The sequence below is a fragment of the Thermochaetoides thermophila genome, assembly GCF_000221225.1.
Source record: "Thermochaetoides thermophila DSM 1495 unplaced genomic scaffold scf7180000011823, whole genome shotgun sequence".
In the NCBI taxonomy this organism is placed as follows: Eukaryota; Fungi; Ascomycota; class Sordariomycetes; order Sordariales; family Chaetomiaceae; genus Thermochaetoides; species Thermochaetoides thermophila.
Genome location: NW_006383039.1, coordinates 369,118 through 388,872, shown reverse-complemented (window position 1 = coordinate 388,872; position 19,755 = coordinate 369,118). Strand labels below are relative to the sequence as shown.

The window sequence follows — 19,755 nt, the reverse complement described above, 5'->3', positions numbered from 1 at the left end:
TTCCCATGACGCAACGCACGACGTGAAGCGGGATCTCGATTTTCCACATCGGGAAGGGCTCGTTTACATCTCCATCCACCCCACGACGAACGAACTCCGGCGCGACAATTGGAACGACGAAAGGCAGGCCAACCACCACGACTTGCCGTATGTGCCGTGTGTCCGCCCTTTTTTCGATGGTGCCGACATGTTCGGCCGCGATGACGCCGGAGGACGCCTCTTCCGTGCGTACCTATGTTAAATGTTACGTGCAGAATCGTCTGATGCGCGCAAACAGCGCAGCAATGGTTTGACCTTCGCCGCTGCGAGCTTGCGAGGATGCCCGCAATGGCCCCGAAATAGTGCGCGGCGCTAGGAGCCTGCGCGTGCCGCCCCTTGTTGGTTCGAACGGTAGTGTAGGGCTTGTGAGGTTATAGTTTAGTGGGGTTTGTATGCAAGGTACGGAGTTCCGGGGTTGAGTGGGTGTGCGTGTGGGCTCGGGCTCGGTCTTTGTGTGATGTTTACGGAGTAGTGATCGGCCGGCCGGGCAACGCCTGATCTTGTTTTTGAGACCACACTTGCCCGGTTGTGAGGATTTTGCTCTCTCGGTTGTTTGCAAGTTTCCCGGAGCTTGTCAGGATACTATGATGTCGGAGGCTGGGAAGTGGATGCGTGAGAGAGAATTTGAGATGTCAGTGCGGCAGGAGAGACGGCATCGGATGGCATTATTGAGCCCATGCGAAGCTGAACAGTTTCTTGTTCATGATGCTGATGCCATCGTAGTCCTTTTCGCGCTCACAGCACACCCATTTCAAGGTACTTTGACATCCCCCTCACCCACGGGAAGCGTTCCCGTGCTGCTTGGGGGAATGTCGCGCCCCAAGTTAGCAACCTCCAGGGGTTAATCCGTATCGATAACAGCGTCCTAAGGTTCCAGGATTTTGAGGCGATCCACAAAACGGTCACCCAAGGTTCGCACACCTTGTCCTCCCTGAATTCCCTCTTCTGGCTTATCAGCTTGCCTATCTACGTCGCGGCCATGCATGTGAACTGCGTGGTAGGCCGATTGCGTCAGAACTCGAGGAGGTAGCTGCGACGGCAACTCATCGAGTTCTTGCAGCGTCGACTCCAAGCAGTTGGGTCATTTAAAACACTAGAAGAAAACATTTGGGACTTTCCTTGCTCTTAACACACTCAGCGTCATCAAACGCATCCTCAGTGTTTCAACGCAGGGGAACTGCATTACGATCTCATCAGGTCGTCAGGAGTGCGCTTCATTTGTCCATTGTGCGCGTGTTTCCTGCCCTTGGCTCGTGCGTACGCGGCGCATGGCAATGGGTGGCGATCGGGACTCTCTCTCCCGCAGACCCTGCGTCATCGCAGCGCTAGCCAGATTTCCCACGTGGCTGCTGCAGGGAATGTTCTCCCAGAAGAGGTTAGCGTAGGGCTCTGCTCAGCTGGGTTTTGTTGGCCCGGGCTGCCCGTGTAAAGTACTTAGGACGGAGTAAGATACGTTTTACATTGATACATACGTTACGTAGGCTTACGCCGTGGCCTCGGCTTTGAAAGTTGGACATCGTAGGATTTTGATTGGTCAGAACACGGGATGAAGAGGCTTGGGCCCGAGAGCCAAAGTGGGAGACCCGCTGTTTCGTGTGTCCAGAGCTGAAAAAAAAAACCTGGGGTGGAAGGGATCGGCGTTTGAGTGAGCCCCGACAAGGCAAAAGGCAGCAGCAAAGTCGGTGGAGGTTCCTTTGTCTTCTTTTTTTGAACCGTTGGGGCCGCTTCGTCCTCGTGAGCAGCCAGGCGCCCCGCATCTCATTTCCGCATCATTCTTGGCAGGAACTAAAGTTCCGAGAAAGTGGAGCCCTATCCTGGCCGCCCTGGGGATGCGAGAACCGATCAGACTGAAAAACGTTTTTCAAACCATTCAGGGTCATCGGCTCATTGGCCAGGGCACGAGGGAAAAAAAGATGAAAGCGTGGGGTGGATGACGAAAGCGCCCTTTTGCCCCGGCTATCGGCATTGTTGGCGCGATAAGCAGCATTGATCGACGGTGACGGAGCAGATGAAGTCTCCGATAGGAAAAGGGCCAAGAACAAGCTTGAGTGACCATGAATCTTAGAAACTGAGTTTATTGCCGGAGACCCGAGGTCAGAGACGAAACGAGACGAGAGCAAAATGTCTCTGTGGCTTGCGGTTTGCTGACTGCAGCAGCCGGAGCATGCGGAGCCGTGTCCAGCACCGGCACAACGCGCTGATGGCAAGCGTCATATCAAACCTTTATCGATTGCGAATTGAGCACGATTCCGGTGGTGTGGTTGGGCATCACGAAGAATGCAAGGCGCATGAGGTGAAGCAAGCCACTCCTGTTGGGAGCGTCCGTGGCAATTGGTGGATGGCATCATGCTGTGTGACCGTCACAGCTCCATTTCGTTATCAGGGCGAGGCACGGCACGTGCCATGAGTTCATCCTGCCTATGGTTGACCGTCCTGCTGGATCCTTAGGGCTGCCGGCAGTTCTGTGACAGTGACAGTGTGCTGTTTGTTGACTGTCGGCTCCGGCGCTTCTTCTCACCGTCATTTCTTTAACTCACGACATCCCTGATGAGCCTGCATCACAAGCTCTCAACGGCGGCATGAGTGAAAGGAAAAAAAAAAAAATTTTCCTTACATCTCCCAAGATCTCATCAAGATATTACGCAGCGCTGCCACTCCTTCTCCAGAGGCGGTGGGGTTGTTCACAAGTTTCACTGGCAGCCGAGACAAGTTTCCAGGATGGTGGAAGTAAAAACAAGATGAACGGTCTCGCCGTCGCCGTTCATCACACTGACCGACAACCGGCGGTGTGAAATCATAGGCAGGGCTCCCCCAGCCTTATGAGAGAGTAATGTGGCCTTCTGGAAAACTTCTTTCTCGGGACGTCCTTGGTTGGACCGTTAGAGGCCGGGAATTGCCTGTCTCCATGCTGCTTGAGGACAGCGTGAGAAATGTTTGAGCCAAGCCTCAGGGACATGACACATGCGAAGGCGATTGAGGACGGCAGTGAGGGTGAAAATTAACTGCGCCTTTGTTAGAACTGAGACGGAATTAATGACTGGATGAAGAAGAAGTGGCTGTAACGTTGTAAGGCGTATTGCTTCCTGATCAGATGACCCATGCTTGTCACACCTATACACGAATAAGACAGTAATGATAAGAACTTCTTTTTGATAATAGAGAAACATCAACATGCACATGTGTCTCGACCCTGAGAAACAATGAACACAATCCTTAAATAACAGCTATAATACGATGTTGTATGGATGGCAGGGCAACCATCCATGGACGAGACGTTGATGTTCATGCGTTAACATAGAGTGTAACTTACCTATATTTCATACGTAACGTTACGCCTACGCGGTGGTGGTGTGGGAGGGGCAGGGCACCCCACTGTCGAGTCTTGGTTCCAAGCTGTCGGGTCAATTCACTGGACTAGTTCTCTGCGTACATGCTGTGACACCAGCTTTACAAGAGGCCTGGCGTTTCTCCAAAAATGAACACAGGGCGACACATTCATAAATCTGTGAGGGCTCCAAGACCTCCTTTGAATTTGCCTCGTTTCTGGAACGTCTAGCAAGTTCCCTCCGAACATTCCGGATGATGTTCAACGCGGCTTGTTATCTTGGCCCCGGCTATCATGAGGTCACAAGGCCGGCCAAAGCACAATCCTTCGGGAATCGTAGCCGTAGGTCTGAGCATTTGGATGGAAGAGGACGGGATGGGAGTTTCGGTGGGTTGCGCAAACCCTTTGCTGGAGTGGATGACCCAAACATCTCAGTAGTTTGCTGGTACCCTGTCGTGGACGACAATATCTCACGGACCCGAAAGAACGGCTGACAGAACTGCAGCCTGATGTTGCTGACGCCGAATGACTGGTGCTGGCTTGCTGACTGCTGAGCCTTGTTGTTGGGTAACATTTGGCTGCCGGATCTTTTCTGTTTTGGGAGGACCTTGCAGTGCTGTGCCACCTTCACCACCCGCTCCCTGACTGCAAACGGGAGGATGGGAGGGACTGACAACTTGGTTCGAGATAAAGCTACGTGAGTTCAAAGCGCATAGTGTAGAGGGAAGTTACCAAAAATACAGCCAGATACGCATATGTTTAAATCGTAGCCGCGGTATCCGCTGCTTTGGTTTACGTAGGTTACATGGTGTTTTGAATTATCTCTTTGTTATGAGCGCACGCCAATATAATTTGTGGGTACGTACCACAGCTCAGCACTAAGAATACGACGGATAGCAGCCGTAGCGATGGTTGTACAAGAGTGATGGCGCTGCGGCGACGTTGTCAAAAGGAAACAAAGGAAGTCGACCCGACCCAGCCCGGGTCTCGAAACTCTTCGAGTTTCCAAGGATGCTGTGCTATGCTACGTCCCATCATGTACCTGATGCTGTCTTGGTGACAACTTGGTTTAGCTTGAAGCTGAGCTTCGAGAGTCTGGCTGTGCTTATGTCGTGCACACCAAAATGCCTGATCTGGTAAGACTTGACTACCGGCAATTGGCTCTGAGGATGCCAACGCAGACACCCCCGGACTTGCGCCATGTGAGTCATGGCCTTGGTGATCCTTCTGTAGGGCCGACAGGTTGAGCTCCAACGGGGGATTGTTGGTTTAACAGGAAGCCAGGTTCATGTTCGAGATAAATGCTACTGCCCGATCACCATTTGCCAACGTGGCTGCTGACTCGCTGGCGGCTGGGACGATTGAAATTACGCCAGCATGTAACCCGGGGCTTTGTTAGAAGAGCAGTAGGAACGAGAGAAGCGCATTTCGTCACAGGTTCGTCGGAATCGTAGTCTGATGTCCATTGTCCGATTGCGTGCAGCTGTGGCTCAGGACCCCAGTGCGGGGAAGAAGTGTCCTCGATGTTCCTGGCCTGATAGCCTTGCGGGGCGTTTGCGCCACGGCACGCTTCGGAGAATTGGCCAATCAAGAGCTGCAATTTAGGGCTGCGCGTAGGTCGTTACTGGCCGCCCACAAAGGCGACCAAGCAGCAAAATTAGAGCACGTATAGGTTGATGGCGTTAGCGACCGGTTCTGGTATGTTCAATGAAGAAGAGGACATAGCGGACGTTCTGGGACGATTGTAGCGCACGAGCAAAGTGTAAAAAAAAAAGAAGGGAGCAAAAAATGTCTGTTTGAGGGTCACGCTGATGGCGTCAGGTTTACCAGGCCAAGAAGGAGGCCAGGAAAAAGCAACCTTCGGCGTGCTGGGCCCGATGCACCGATGCCTCAGCCGCTATGATTGGTCTTCCCCAGAAACACAGAGAAAGACATGGATGGAGAGATGGCGCGATCAAGTCTCAAAAGTCAAACATAATGATGATCTGCCAATTCGAGCAATGAAAGGGGCTGTCCAGCGATTTCTTGTCATTGATGTCCCAAGCCACGTCCAACATGACCCGAGATGGCAGTATTGAAGTCTGGCGTTCTTGGCGATACGAGGCTGTTGTTAGTGTTGTCAGTGTCAGTTTACGAACCGAAGCGACTCTTTGATGGCAATGCTGCTCTTGAGAAACAAAAATTTAAATGACACTAGTGAGCAGTTTCGGGAATTTCCAAGACGTCAGATCGCCCAGCAGGAAAAGGGGGCCCCTGATGAGAGACAGATGCTGTCAACAAGTCCTGCTGCAAGGTGCTGGGGCAGACCCCTTGACGATGCTGCTGATGAAAACCAAATTCAACGGCGTGCAGCTAGATCGACAACAACCTGACACTTGTCGTGGCCCACTTTCTCCCTCATTGTTCTCACTGTAAAAGAGAAGCTCCCAAACTGAGATATTGAGTCGTGTTGTTTTCGCACAACTCCAACAAACACGCGGCATTGTTTGATGAGTGAATTTGTCATTGTTTTCTCTGAAAAAAAAATGGCCATGGGTTCACAGACTCGCACAAGGCTTTGATTGGAACCGTGATCTCCACAAAACGCCTGGGCCGTGCTAAATTTGCCTTGTTGACTGGCCGGGATCGTCCTCAGCTCGCTGTAAGCCGCCCATTTCGGCCTCTACAGGCGCGCCTCCAGCTGTACCTAGGCTGTTCGATATCCGCAGCCACAGACAACACAAGACAGCGATTCGGAAGATGCCGTTTGCTTTGCAGTGCCCGACATCAATGCTGAGGTTTCATTTTACTCTGTACTTATGTACACAGCCTGAAGGGGTCAGCAGAAAGAGACGACGACTGCAATGCCCAACGCCAGCGGCGAGGATGGGCTGATCAATTCATCGGCTTGAGTTTTCGTTGGGCAGGTTGCCTTAAAGAAGCAGCCCACTGTATCCGGCGTGGGACAGCACGGAACAAATTTCCTGGCCGACAGGCGGCCGAGCATCACGGCCGCAAACCGGCCACTTGATTTCAAAGAGAAAAATTCGAGCCATTCTGCCGGCTGGTGGAGTGCCATGCGTGGAAGATAATCTTCAAAGCGTCCTGTTCCCTGGCAGCGGAGGATGGAAGCCAGGCAGGCACATGCGTTGAGGGCCAGGGGTTGTGGTAACTTACACGTAATGCGTTACGGAACACATATTACAACCCAATACGGATGGGAGCTGTAACGAACGCCGCCCCTGACGTCTCGTTTCATTGCCTTTCGGCGAGGAACGAGAGAACCAGGAGATTCTGTGTGGCCGCCAAGCTCGCACTGCGTCACCGCAAGTTCCGGATGGATGTTGAGTCACAGTACTTGGCTCGACGGCAGCAGAACCTGGACTTGGCGCAAAATACGCGCAGGAATGGTGGTGGGGTGACTCGGGATGAAGTACACACCGTGTTGCGCACGGTACCCGGGACCTCCGTTTGCGCAGCCAGGAACCAACGGTGCCTGGCCCCACTCCTCCCACACCCCCCCTTGTCGAGAGCAAGGAACTGGCCACAGCCCTGTTCTTGTGAGCCTGCTCCTTTCCCATCCGGGGGTGGGCAGTGACCTTCGTAATTTGAGAGAGCTCGTCGCGGGATTCAGCCCAAGTCCGATCTTCTATATAAGAATCCTCTTCCCTCCCGCCCTTTCGACGTCGAAGGCTGCGAGAAACCAAGAGATACACAGAGAACATCACAAAGCTCAACGACTTAAAGGTCTTCTCAATCCCCACGTATAGCATCCAGCTACACTAAGGCACCGGCCTAGCTGCACATACAAGACACCAACACCTCAACCAACAACACCAATAACCGTCACAATGGAGCCCGCTCAGCGCCCTACTCAGCTCCCTCCCTGCCCTGGCCCGCCGCCGAGCCGCCCTCTTCCCCCTCTTCCCAAGAGGAACTAGAGAGGTATGGTCATGAAAGGGCCATCTGGGTTCGACATGACACAACGCACCCGCTACGGTCTCATCACTCTGGTTCTCGGGCCGCGCCGATCTCACATCGTTGAGTCGGTTGTGAGCCGCACGCTGCTGCGCTGCTAGGTTCTGCTAGCATGGCACTGGGTTCGACACATGGTGGTTCGGTTCCTCGGGGACACGGTCGTACAAACAAGGCTGCGCCGTCCCTCTGCATTGGTTTTGCTTCCGGCGACCCGACGCATAAGTTCAAGCAAAAGACAAAGGCACAGCGAAACGCAGGCAACCAGCCAAACAGAGCATCTCGACTGGCTTTCTGCACACCATCGTGCATTTGCGTGCTCTTGACCCTACTGCACCAATCCAGTCGCAGTCTGCACTGCAGCGGGGGGTTTCTGCATCTTTGCAGCATCGACACGACCCCATCTGCCTGCATGCGTCTCGATGAAAAGAACAGCAAACTGTCGACCGGTCGGCTCCCTTCAAAGAAAAGCCCTCGTTCCCCAATTCTGCAGCTCTTCGACCGCACAGCTTGCCCTATACGCATAGGCATCCACCAATATTACCACCATCACTGCCCGAACTGCACGGCATTACCCGCTCTATGCCGCATGCGCTGACTTCACTTGCCTGAAAGTCGGCTCGCCAGGCAGCTTAATCACTTATTTTTCAATCCCCAGCATGGAGTGTATCACCACCTAATCTTTTCTTACCATATCTGTCTTTTAATTACTCTTTTGTGCGCAAGCTACGACATGGGACATCCGAGTTATGACAATGGTTAGGCAGTACTAGAAGGGGGTTTCATCTGTATTATTATGGGCATTTGTCGATACCCCGCGGAGGAAGGAAGCATGAGAATGACGGGAATTTTTGGGAACTCTCTCTAGCAAAGCGTGTCTTGGGATTGCGGGGTAGCTGGACGAGGGTGAAGGGAGTTTGAGAACTGAATTAACAACATGTTTTCGCCACGCAATACCCCCTTGATCATAATAGGCCGTGTTTGATCATAATGCCAACAAGATGGTAAATCATATTGTTCTCATTCCTGGTCTTGTGATGCCTTTTGTGATACCCTGCTATATGAAAGTCCGATCACTTCTTCCGGTTGAAACCTGGATGTGGGTGGTCATCACAACCACCTAGATCATCATATGATTGCTCTTCTGGACGTTGCTACAAACATATCGTCTGTCGTTTCCCCCGCCGACGATGCAACGCTGTCTCTTAAAGGCCCTTTAATCTCTGAAGGGACAGTTACACTGCGACTGTATACGCAGTACAGTTATGTAGTAATCTATGTAGGCGCCGTGCATATATTCTTCGTACAGCATAGGCACTAGCATTCGGGATCGCGCGTCTGAGGAATGTATGACTGACAGCTTGATATGCCGGTAAATCCAGCCGCAAGAGCACCTGTCTAGAGGTAGGTCCTTTTCACATAACCTGGATCGATTCAAAGTAGCGAGATACATCCAATCACAGTGACACAGGCGGGAGATCAACCGGCTCGCATTTGTCTCATGGGCCGGCGGATTTGGCAAGCCAGCGAGGGGGAATATCGTCGGAGTTGAAGAAGGAATATCGACGGAATATCGACGATCATGGCCCACCTGCTTGAAACAGTGCACATTCTTCCGTTCGATCGACAACTTCAACCTGAAAGACATACAGATATAGTCATACAGATGGGGTATACGTGGGCGAATCGGACTGGCTACGGCAAATATTACTGCTCGGCGTCACATCACTCCAATTTGGCACGCGCATAGTAAAAACTGGATTCTGACGAGGGTTAGAGTGAGGATAACGTGCCATTAATGCTTCACACAAGTACATTCGGACAATTGCGATACACACCTCGCATCGCCTATCATCTACAAGCTTACCATATGCCCACGACTCTCCATTTGCCGAGCCGCCCGCCGAACACAATCATCCCACGCGGGCTCCTCTCTCACTCCCCTTCTTGCCCCATCTATCTACATAAGTAGCATCGGCATCAAACAAGACCCCGATCGGCCAGGGAAGGACAATCACATTCTTCCTCGCGGGGCAAACAAGATACACAAGCGAGAAGAAAAAAGATACCCAAGACGTCCAGATGGGGAGGGGGCAGACGGGGCAAAGAGCCGGGTTTAGATGGAAGGCATTACTCCTTTGGGAAGTGCAGGGCTATGGATTGTACGGTACTCGTAGCATCCAGCGCCAGGCTACGCAGGATCTCCGTCCGGGCCGAGACGCTGCCGCAAAGGTTCGTCGTTTTCGCGCTATGATGTGCCCATTTGGTCATTTCGTGGGATTTCCGTTTTCGTTTCCCCTTCTGCGCAGAGGCGGTCTCTATTTTGGGCCTCGTCTGTTTCGAGGCTTGTTGACTGTCTTGGAATGTTTGTTGGGCGATACGGATGTACTGTGTACGCCGCGCGTAATACCGCAGGCGCACACATTTCCGTACACGGCATGCAAATCGATCGATTTGACCAACAACTGCAGTGTACGTGTAAGTTCTGGGCTCTCGTCTCTCCTAGCGGGCGGGAATGCTGTGTGACGGACCGCTTCTGTATCGCCGTTGAAGCCTGAAGCTGAAACAGTCGGTAGCGCGAGCGTCACCTCATCTTGATTGTTTGCGGGCGGCGATTTTTCTTGTCCACTGTGTCAGATGCAGGGGCGAGAATGAGATTGAGGTGGAATTGGTTTGTTTGTTTGCTTGCTTGCTTGCTTGCCATTGCCGGACCTTTTACTTTCTCTCACATGTTGCTGGCGGCTGCTGGACGGGAGAAGTGGGGTCGAAGCAGGACGAGCGCGGCAAAGTCATCTGGCTGGCGGCAGCGGCGGGGATGGGAAAAGGGGGTTCCAGTCCCCGCTTCCTGGCAGGCTGACTTCGTTTTGCATGTGGCTTCTGGAAAAGTTCCTCGATCAGATGAACCTTGGGTTCTTATCAGGCTTATCAGCAGCTCGGGGTGCCATGTTATCTTATCGTATTACGCTTTATTTTACATACATAACTACGGTATGCACTTTAAGCGGGCTGCATATCAATATCTTATCGACACGTGATCTCGCGAAGCTCGGAGCACGCAGCATCGCCATTGCATCAATGCTGGATTGATCGCAAACATTTGTGTCGAGAGTTCTCAAAAACTCCCACAATTGTTTGTTTGATCAGTCATGGTTCTACAGCTCCATGTTTGGGGACCGGCTTTTGGCCTCCCTTCCCTCGATGCTGAGTGTCTGGCTGTCATTGCCTTCGTAACGCAAACCATTAGCCCGTTCGACTACGAACTGATCGCCAGCAGCCCTTCGGCAGTCCCAACTCGTATGCATAAATTTCAACCCCCCCCCCCCAAAACAAAGCTGAGGCTTAAGTTGTCTGTCTCCTCACCTAACCCACGTCAACCACAGAACATCTCCCCGCCCTCTACGATCCCAAAACGTCAACCTGGACAACAGGCTTCTCTCCAATCATCCGGCACCTGCGCGCGCATCCCCCGCCCTCCTATGCCCCTCCTCCCAACCTCCCTCCCGACGTCGATCCTGCTAAAGTGGCTGCCGACAACACCGCTTATACCGCCTTCCTAACCGCGCATGCCGCGCCGCTCCTAGCTCTGTCTCTCTACGTCTCCTCGGCCAACTATGCCGCTTCTACCCGCCCCGCCTACTCATCGATTCTGCCCTTCCCTTTACCATGGACGGAGCCGCCTAATGTACGCGCGGCCATGTCAAGGCGGGCGGCGCACCTGGGGATTACGGGGCTTGACACGGACGCTGAGGATGAGGGGAAGAGTGAGACAAGCCTGGGGAAAGAGGAGTGGGTTAACGCCACGGTGCCGGCTTCGCTGCGCAAGGGGCTTGAGGTGAAGAGGAAGGGTGTCGTCGGAATGTTGGCGCCCGAAGCAAAGCGGCGGATACGCCTCGAAGGTGCGGCCAAGGATGTGCTGGATGTGTTAGACGAAGTGGACTGGACTGGCCCCTCGGTACAGATGCTGGAGGTGCGGTGTCTTGCGTGGGGGTACCTAGCACTGATGGCGCTGCCGGACGTACCGCGAGGATGGTTAGGTGAGGTGCTAAGGAGAGATTACCCGCGTTTAATAAGATTCGTGGAGGAGTTTCGGGAGCTCGTGTTTGTCAAAGGTCCCGGGAGCGATCTGCCGTGGGCAACAGAATGGCATGAGAGTCGGTCCGCGGGGGCGGTGCTGGTACGGTTTGTGCGTGGGGTGCTGGGAGAGGTGCCCGTGCTGGGGGAGCTGTGGAGGGCGTGGTGGACGGAGAGGATGAGAGCCGTCATGCTGGGTGAGAGGGCGGTCAGGACCATGGAACGGGACAGACGGAAGGGGGGAGTGTTGATGCTGCTGGGAGCCGGACTAATGGCTGCTGTGGTAGGCGTGGGGGTCTGGTGGTACCGCAGCTTGCCTCCTTTTGGGGAGGCCGTGCAGGTTTGGAGACGGCCGGTCGCGTCGCTGAGTAGCTTTGGTGCGGCTGGAGCGCTGTTTTCGGGAGCGTTGTATGGGATGTAAGGTTGATGGGGTACGAGTATGGCTGGATGAATAGGTATCTGGGCATACAATGAAACAAGAGTATACGGGGCATGTAAAAAGCACACGATGGAGATGCAAAATTGATGATACCCCTTTGAGTCTCAACGTTATGACAGTTATTCCAGTCCCTGGCCTCGTACTTGGTACTTGCTCCCAGATGCCATTTATCTGGGATGAACTGCACTATGTGATGGCTGCCTTGATTGAGAAGATCTACTCGAGTAGTCCAAGGTCTTCCAGTCGCCTGTAGCCCCCATACCCGAGTCTCTTACCTTCATTGGACTGAAGTTCCAACACCGATATTCACTTCAAGCATTTGTCTGAAAGCAACAAGAAGAACTATGGGTAGCATTGGGGCGGCCTGTTTGAAGGACACAGGTGAACAATCTATTTCTGTGGATGACTGTTTGCTAAAATTTTGGCATGAGTTCAGATCTCAGGAAAACAGATGAACATGAGTTGGAGTGAGTCCACAAAGGCAGGTCCCCCACCAGACCTTCGACCAATGAGCGGGGCCGATCGGCAGAGATCGCCCGAACCGCCGAGCCTTGAAATTTCGAGGCGCAGCCAGTGCCCAGCAACATCTTTTGGTCGCAGTGGATGCTGGACAGCTTGGAGCTTCACTCAACTTCTTGTGGACAGTTCGACAGATTCGCTGAGGTGCTGTCGCCTGCGATGTGAAGACCATGTCGAAGACCTGGTCATCGACGCTGCGGCTGCCTAAGTCCACCTTTCCGTGCGTCCCCTTCCTTCCCCCCCTTCCCCTCCCCTCCTCTCTCTCTCTCTCTCTCTCTTTCTCGTCATACAGAGAAGATAGAAAAGCCTAACTGTCAATCCCAGCCCCCGTCCCCTCCCCCAACACCGCGATCAATACATCCAGCGATGCGCCGATGAGCTCTACGCCTGGCAGGCGGCCAATCGGCCCGCCGACAACGAGTTCATTCTACATGACGGCCCTCCCTACGCCAATGGCGCCCTGCACGCCGGCCATGCCCTCAACAAGATCCTCAAGGACATGATCCTGCGTGTGCAGGTTCAGAAGGGCCGTCGCGTGCATTATGTGCCCGGCTGGGACTGTCATGGCCTGCCGATCGAACTCAAGGCTGTCGATGCGGCCGCCGGAAAACACATGACACCTGCTGCGATTCGTCAGGCTGCTCGCAAGTTGGCAGCTGATACTATCTTGCAGCAGATGAAGAGCTTTAGGTCGTATGCAGTCATGGCAGATTGGGATGCTCGCTGGGCTACTATGGATCGGGAGTATGAGATCAGGCAGCTGAGGTTGTTCCAGAAGATGGCTCGTCGGGGGCTTGTGTACCGCCGCTTCAAGCCTGTCTATTGGAGTCCTTCTTCTGGAACGGCGCTGGCTGAGGCCGAGCTAGAGTATAATGAGAACCATGTCTCGCGGTCGGCATACATCAGGTTCCCTATTGTGGGCGACTACGGGAATCTTCCTGGGCTGGAGGGCTTCCAGGGGAAGTTGTATGCGGTCATCTGGACTACGACTCCCTGGACGCTGCCAGCCAACAGGGCCATCGCTGTCCATGAGGACCTGACATACCATATCGTGAAGGTCGATGGTGACGCCTACCTCGTTGCGGAGAACTGCTTGGGGCGCGTAGCAAAGATCCTGATCAAGGAGGGGGAGGAGGGTGCCGAGGTGGCCGCTCCTGAGATTCTGGGTTCGGTCAAGGGAAGGCAGCTCACGCAACTGTGTTATGTCAATGCCCTAAGGGGCAGGTCAGCTGCGCCACAGCCTATCATCCACGGCCACTTCGTCACCGAAGCTTCCGGTAGCGGTCTAGTCCACTGTGCTCCCGGCCACGGTTTTGATGACTACCAGGCCTGCCTGCCTCTCGATATTCCTGTTGATGCTCCCGTCGACAACGACGGGCTGTTTACTGAGGAAGCCTACCCGGACGACCCGGCCCGTCTGAAGGGACGCTCGGTTCTTGAGGACGGCGGCCCTGCTGTCCTCGAAATTTTGGGTGATGACGTGCTGAAGGTGCACGACTACAAGCACAAGTACCCCTACGACTGGCGCACTAAGAAGCCTATTATCATCCGGGCAACGGCCCAATGGTTCGCCGACGTCGAGTTGATCAAGAACCAGGCGGTCGCAGCACTGGAGGAGGTCAAGTTTGTTCCCGAGAGCGGCAAGAACCGGCTGGAGTCGTTTGTCAAGGGCCGTAGCGAGTGGTGTATCTCGCGCCAGCGTGCCTGGGGCGTTCCTATCCCAGCGCTGTACGAGCCGAATGGCAACGCCGTTATGACTGATGAGGTCATGGACCATCTCATTAAGGTGATCGAAGAGCGTGGTATTGATGCTTGGTGGACCGATGCCCTTGATGACCCGGCCTGGCTTCCTGAGTCACTGCGCAGCAGCGGGATCAAGTATACGCGTGGCCTGGACACGATGGATGTGTGGTTTGACAGCGGCAGCAGCTGGACTATGTTGAATAACCAGCAGGCTGACCTGTACTTGGAGGGTTCCGATCAGGCTCGTGGATGGTTCCAATCTAGTTTGCTTACCCGCGTCGCTGCCATGGTGGAGCAACAGGATAGTGCCTCTGGTTCAACTGCCCACACGCTGGGTTTGTCTCCCTTCAAAACCCTGATCACTCACGGCTTCACTCTGGACAAGGAAGGCAGGAAGATGTCCAAGTCCCTAGGCAACGTCATTTCCGCTGACGACGTCATGGACGGCACCCTAATGCCACCTCTCAAGCCCCGCAAAGGCAGCAACAACAGCCAACCGATCAAAGACGCCCTTGGCCCAGACGCCCTCCGCCTCTGGGTCGCCAGCAGCGATTACTCAGGCGACGTGGTCCTCGGCGAGCCCGTCTTAAAGACAATCCACCAAGCCATCCTCAAGTACCGCACGACCATCCGAATGCTTACCGGCTCGATGCACGAGTCTGCCCGCACCGCGCCCCTCACAACCCTCGATCACATCGCGCTCATCCAGCTCCGTGATGCGATGGACGCTGTCGGCAGGCACTATGCTAATTTTGAGTTCAACAAGGCCTTCATGACGCTTAACCACTGGTTGACGAATGACCTGTCCGCGTTCTACCTCGAGGCTCTCAAGGACCGGCTGTACTGCGCCGACGGCGGCGGCGTCCTCGAGCCCATCTTCATCGGCTTCCTGCGCATGCTGGCACCAATGACGCCCGTGTTGGTTGAGGAGGCGTGGGAGCATCGGCCGGAGTGGCTCAAGGCTGACTCGAAGTATGCCGATTCGCCGCTGAAGCATCTTTATGAGGCACCGTTGTTGCATGATCCTTCCAGGGCTTTGTCCCCTGAGGATGAAGCCCGACTGAGGAAGGATATTCCTGTAATTATGCGCTCCCTGGCGGCGATTAAGGCGGCGTCGGAGAAGGCCCGTACCGACAAGGTTTTGGGTTCGTCCCTGGCTTGTAACGTGGTGCTGCACGTTCCAGAGGGCAGTCGTGCACGCGAGGCGCTGGAGAGGTATGCTGGTGAGCTGGATACCATGTTCGTTGTGTCAGCTGTTGAGGTTGGTGGGGAGGTGCCGGCCGATGTGGCTTGGAAGTATGAGGAAGTGTTTGAGATTGAAGGGACTGAGTGCAAGGCGGTTGTGATCCCGCCGAGGCAGGTGAAGTGCCCTCGGTGCTGGAGGTATGTGGCTGAGAAGGAGGATGTATTGTGTGGACGGTGTGAAGAGGTCGTTGGGGAGAATGTGCAGTAAGCTATTGTACTACTAGTGTAGAGATAGACTATCTCTTTCTTTCTCTCTCTCTCTCTCTCTCTCTCTCTCTTTTTTTTTTTTTTTTTTAGGTGTGGGATCTTGTATAGAGGTAGAGTGTAAATTGAATACCCCGATCTACTAAGTCTGCTGGTGCGGTTGCTGGTGCTGATGTTGGTGTAAGCTCAGCCCCGGAGAGGGTTCAAGACGTCCCCTGGTCCCCTGGATGGAGATGTAACATTCGTATACTCCACGTAAATTACGCCACGTAAGTTACAAGTCTCACGATAAGATAAAGAGTTTCCCAGCTTCTGTGGGGCTCAACTTTTTTATCGGCCGTCTGCGCTCCATTGTGTTTGTTGACTTGCATCTTCAACGCCCGCGCGACGACAATCCCCAACATCGCGCAATTGTCCAAAGTAAAAGAAAAAAAATGGACATTCTCAAGGTCCTATCGCGGGGCATAAAGCCAAACCCGCAAAAGAAGAAAGCCCAAGCCGCGACGGCGACACCGCTCCCCTCGGCTGGCGCTCTCCCTCGCCCGCAACTGTTCAACGACCCTGTCAATATAAACAATAGAGGCCAAAAAAGGAAAAGGAGGGACGGCGACCAAGGCGATGGAGCCGACAATGACTCCGACGGCAGCGAGAGCCCGAGCGACGTCGATTATTTTGCGCCGAAGAAGCCTGCCGTTCAGACGGCGCAACCAAAAGCCGATGCTGAAGCCGGAGCTGAAGAGGCTGTGAAGAAGCGCAAGATCAAGCTGCTTGATGAGGACGAGTGCAAGCAGATTTTGCGGTCGCACAGGCTGAAGTTTACGGTTATGTCTGGACTGCGGCCGGTAGAGGAGGGCAAGAAAGAGCAAGAGGATGAGGAGGGGAAGAAGATAAAGAAGGGCAAGAAGGATGGTAAGAAGGAGAAGGAAACTGAAAAGAAGAAGAAGAAGAAGAAGAAGGAGGAGGAGGAGGAGGAGGAGGAGGAGGAGGAGGAGGAGGAGGAGGCTTCCAAGAAAGGCGAGAAGGTCCAGATCTTCCCCCAGCCTCTCAATTCCTTCGTCGAGCTGCGCACCATTTACGACATCGACGCCCAGCTCGCGAACAACATCCACACGCAGGGCTTCCGCGTGCCAACTGAGGTGCAGATGGGCAGTTTGCCTTTGCTGCTGCGCCCGAGGATGGCGCTCAAGAAGACGGCCGAGAAGCACGGGCTTAAGGTGGACAAGCATGCGGATAATGGAAGCGTGGACTTCCTTGCTGTGGCGCCCACCGGCAGTGGCAAGACGATTACCTTTTTGATTCCAGCCATTGATGGGGTCCTTAGGAGGCGTGCTGCTGAGGGACGGAGCAGGGATGATCATGTGCTTGAGGCAATTGTAATTGCGCCGACGAGGGAGCTGGCCAGTCAGATTGTGAATGAGGGACGGAAGTTGGCATTTGGGACGGGTGTTAGAGTTGTGCTGATGAAAGGACGGATGAAGATCCCGGCGCAGGAGATCGAGGGGAAGCACGCTAAGACGGAAAGTGAGAGTGAGAGCGAGAGCGAAAGCGAGCGGGAGGAGGAAGAGGAAGAGTCTGAAGAGGAGAGCGAGTCCGAGTCCGAGTCGGAGGATGAGGGCGAGAAGGCAAACAAGGGTGACAAGGAGAAGGGCAACAAGCATAAGGGCCGCAAGAACAACGCCAACGCCGACAAGCCGCCTACCCGAGTCGACATCCTTGTCACAACACCCAAGATCCTGCTCAACTTCCTGACCGGCCGCAGCTCAGGAGGCACGCGCAAGATCCTCCCCACCGTCCGCTCCCTTATCCTCGATGAAGCCGACGTCCTCCTCGACACCATCTTCCGCAAACAAACAATGGGCATCTGGCGCGCCTGCACCAACACCGACGTCAGCCTAACCTGCTGGTCCGCGACCATGGCCTCCAGCATCGAAGCCCTCATTACCAAGCAACTCGACCGCCGCTACAGACAATACAACGCCTCTCGCCCCCTCATTCGCCTGGTCGTCGGCCTCAAAGACACCGCCGTCCCCAACATCACCCACAAACTGATCTACACGGCCACCGAAAAGGGCAAACTCCTCGCCATCCGGCAACTCCTCCACCCCGTGTCGGGAGCTGACTCCGGCCCCCCCTTACGTCCCCCCTTCCTGGTCTTCACCCAAACCATCGAGCGCGCACAAGCCCTCTTCGAAGAACTCCAGTACGACATCCCCATTGAAGCGGGCGGTCCTGCTCGCTTGGCCGTGCTCCACTCTTCCCTAACCGACACCGCCCGGTCGCGGATCATGGCCCGTTTCCGCGCCGGCGAGGTCTGGGTTCTTATTACCACGGACGTCTTGGCGCGGGGTATCGACTTCCCCGGCGTCAATGGCGTAGTCAACTACGACGTGCCCACCTCCGCAGCGTCATACGTCCATCGCGCAGGCCGCACAGGCCGCGCCGGCCGCGAGGGCGGCGTAGCAGTAACCTTCTACACGAAAGACGACATCCCCTATGTCAAGAGCATCGCGAACGTGATTGCGGCCAGCGAGAGGCAGGCGGGGAAGGATATGGATGCGCCGGATGCGGCGGTGCACAGGTGGTTGCTGGAGGCGCTGCCGGATGTGAAGAAGGAGGAGAGGAGGAAGTTGAAGGTGCGGGGGGTTGAGTCGAGGAGGAAGGGAGGTCAAGGCGGGGATTACGACCAAGAGTGCGTGGGAGAGGAGGAAGGAGCATAATAGGAGGCAGGCGATTGAGGCGAGTAAGAGGAGGAAGAAGATGCAGATGCAGAGGGAGGGGAAGAAGGGTAATGATGGTAGGGATGAGGGGGAGAAGGAGAAGAAGAAGAAGAAGGAGGAGGAGGAGGAGGAGGAGGAGGAGTGGGGGGGTATTGAGGATTAGGTGTAGGAGCTGAAGAGTGAGGATAAAAACGATTCTATGTAAGGGGAGCATTAGATCATCATCATCAGCTTTTATATTTTATTTTGAGTCTTGATGAAAAGAGCTGTGTTAGCACGAGATGAGATATAAGAGCTGTGTTCTGCTACTAGCCTCGATTTGATTTTTACTCTACAATTCGCCCAGAGCAACCATTGCCTTCAATCATTCCCCAGATCATCAACCAGAATTTCCTGTAATTCCTCCATAAGATCATCAAGCAAGCAAGGTTTCATTCCATTAAAAGGAATGTTATCAAAACCAACCAGATATACAGCGAGCCTTAGTAAGAATAAACCCCCCATCCATTTGGGTATATCACACCTCCTCAGAACCCTTCTCAGCTATAAAATCCCCCGGCGTAAACAACCACTTCCCCGGCTCCATCACGATCTGAAACTCAACCCCCCCACAAACCCCCACCGCACAATACAAATCATGATGCCCTTGCAAACCCTCAACCCCCAGATCCGTCTTGGCATCCGACTCCTCGTTCACATCCCACCCGCCCACCTTCTTCCCGTCCTTGGTGAAAAACACATCGACCTCAATCTGCGTCCCTTTGCCTTGCGGTCTTGAAAACGTCATGCCAATCCCGCAGCGCTCGCCAGGACGAGAGGACATGGTGAAGAAGGGCGAGGTGAATTCCTTCCCGCCCCAGGCGTCGTTTATGTAGCGGTGGCCGTCGTCAGAGTGGATGGCGAGACTGCCGCGGTGCCAGCCGGGTAGGCGGAAGGAGGGGTAGGGGAGGGCGGCGAAGCCGAGGGCGATGACGGTGTCTAATGAAGTGGGAGGTTTGGTAAGGGCGACTTCGTAGTAGATTGTATGGGTAGGGCGGGGGTTGGAGGGGGTCAGGGGGGCGTGTAGGGTAGTGGTGTAGAGGGGGGGGTAGGCGATTAGACTGGGATTGGGTTTAGTAGATGCTCATGAGATGGTTGATAGGTTCGGGGGGAAGGAGAGATACTTACGTCGAATCCCTGATATTCCTACACTTCACTTGCCAGACGCCCCGGTCGATCCTCTCGAGCACACCAGGCCAGCCGGGGATAGGAGGTTGCAGCAAGTTGAGATCATATACCTTAAGCGCGGCCGACATGTACGGATCGATGTCGCGGAGGGGCGGCAGAAGCGGGTAAGCAAGACACCAGGCCTTGCCGGCCTCGTATTCATCTTCAGAGGCATTGTTTGCTGGCGAGCGATCATAGGCGCTGAAGATGTTGGGAGGGGGAGGGAGCAGCGAGGAGTCGGGGATAATTTCCCTGGTTGGGTCTCAGCATCGTAACACTAAAAAAAAAAAAAA

The 19,755-nt window shown here is 54.4% G+C and overlaps 3 protein-coding genes across 3 annotated transcripts in view; 2 read left to right on the top strand and 1 right to left on the bottom strand.

Moving 5' to 3' along the window:
- Nucleotides 1–10,464: 10,464 nt before the first annotated feature.
- On the top strand, nucleotides 10,465–15,543 carry CTHT_0073700 (mitochondrial isoleucyl-tRNA synthetase-like protein; the record flags this gene model as incomplete). Its single annotated transcript, XM_006697563.1, has 3 exons — nucleotides 10,465–10,612; nucleotides 10,699–11,806; nucleotides 12,672–15,543. 3 exons carry the CDS (start codon nucleotides 10,465–10,467, stop codon nucleotides 15,541–15,543), a joined length of 4,128 nt encoding a protein of 1,375 aa, XP_006697626.1.
- Nucleotides 15,544–15,973: 430 nt separating this feature from the next.
- CTHT_0073690 (ATP dependent RNA helicase-like protein) lies at nucleotides 15,974–18,419 on the top strand (the record flags this gene model as incomplete). The annotated part of the gene is made up of 2 exons (XM_006697562.1): nucleotides 15,974–18,172; nucleotides 18,228–18,419. 2 exons carry the CDS (start codon nucleotides 15,974–15,976, stop codon nucleotides 18,417–18,419), a joined length of 2,391 nt encoding a protein of 796 aa, XP_006697625.1.
- A 354-nt stretch (nucleotides 18,420–18,773) lies between these two features.
- Nucleotides 18,774–19,755, bottom strand: part of CTHT_0073680 (uncharacterized protein) — a gene marked incomplete at both ends in the record, with an annotated part of 1,425 nt that continues 443 nt past the window's right edge. The window contains 2 exons of the mRNA XM_006697561.1: nucleotides 18,774–19,356; nucleotides 19,424–19,714. Of these exons, the coding sequence (XP_006697624.1) occupies nucleotides 18,774–19,356; nucleotides 19,424–19,714 (874 nt within the window). The remainder of the gene's footprint in view (nucleotides 19,357–19,423; nucleotides 19,715–19,755) is intronic.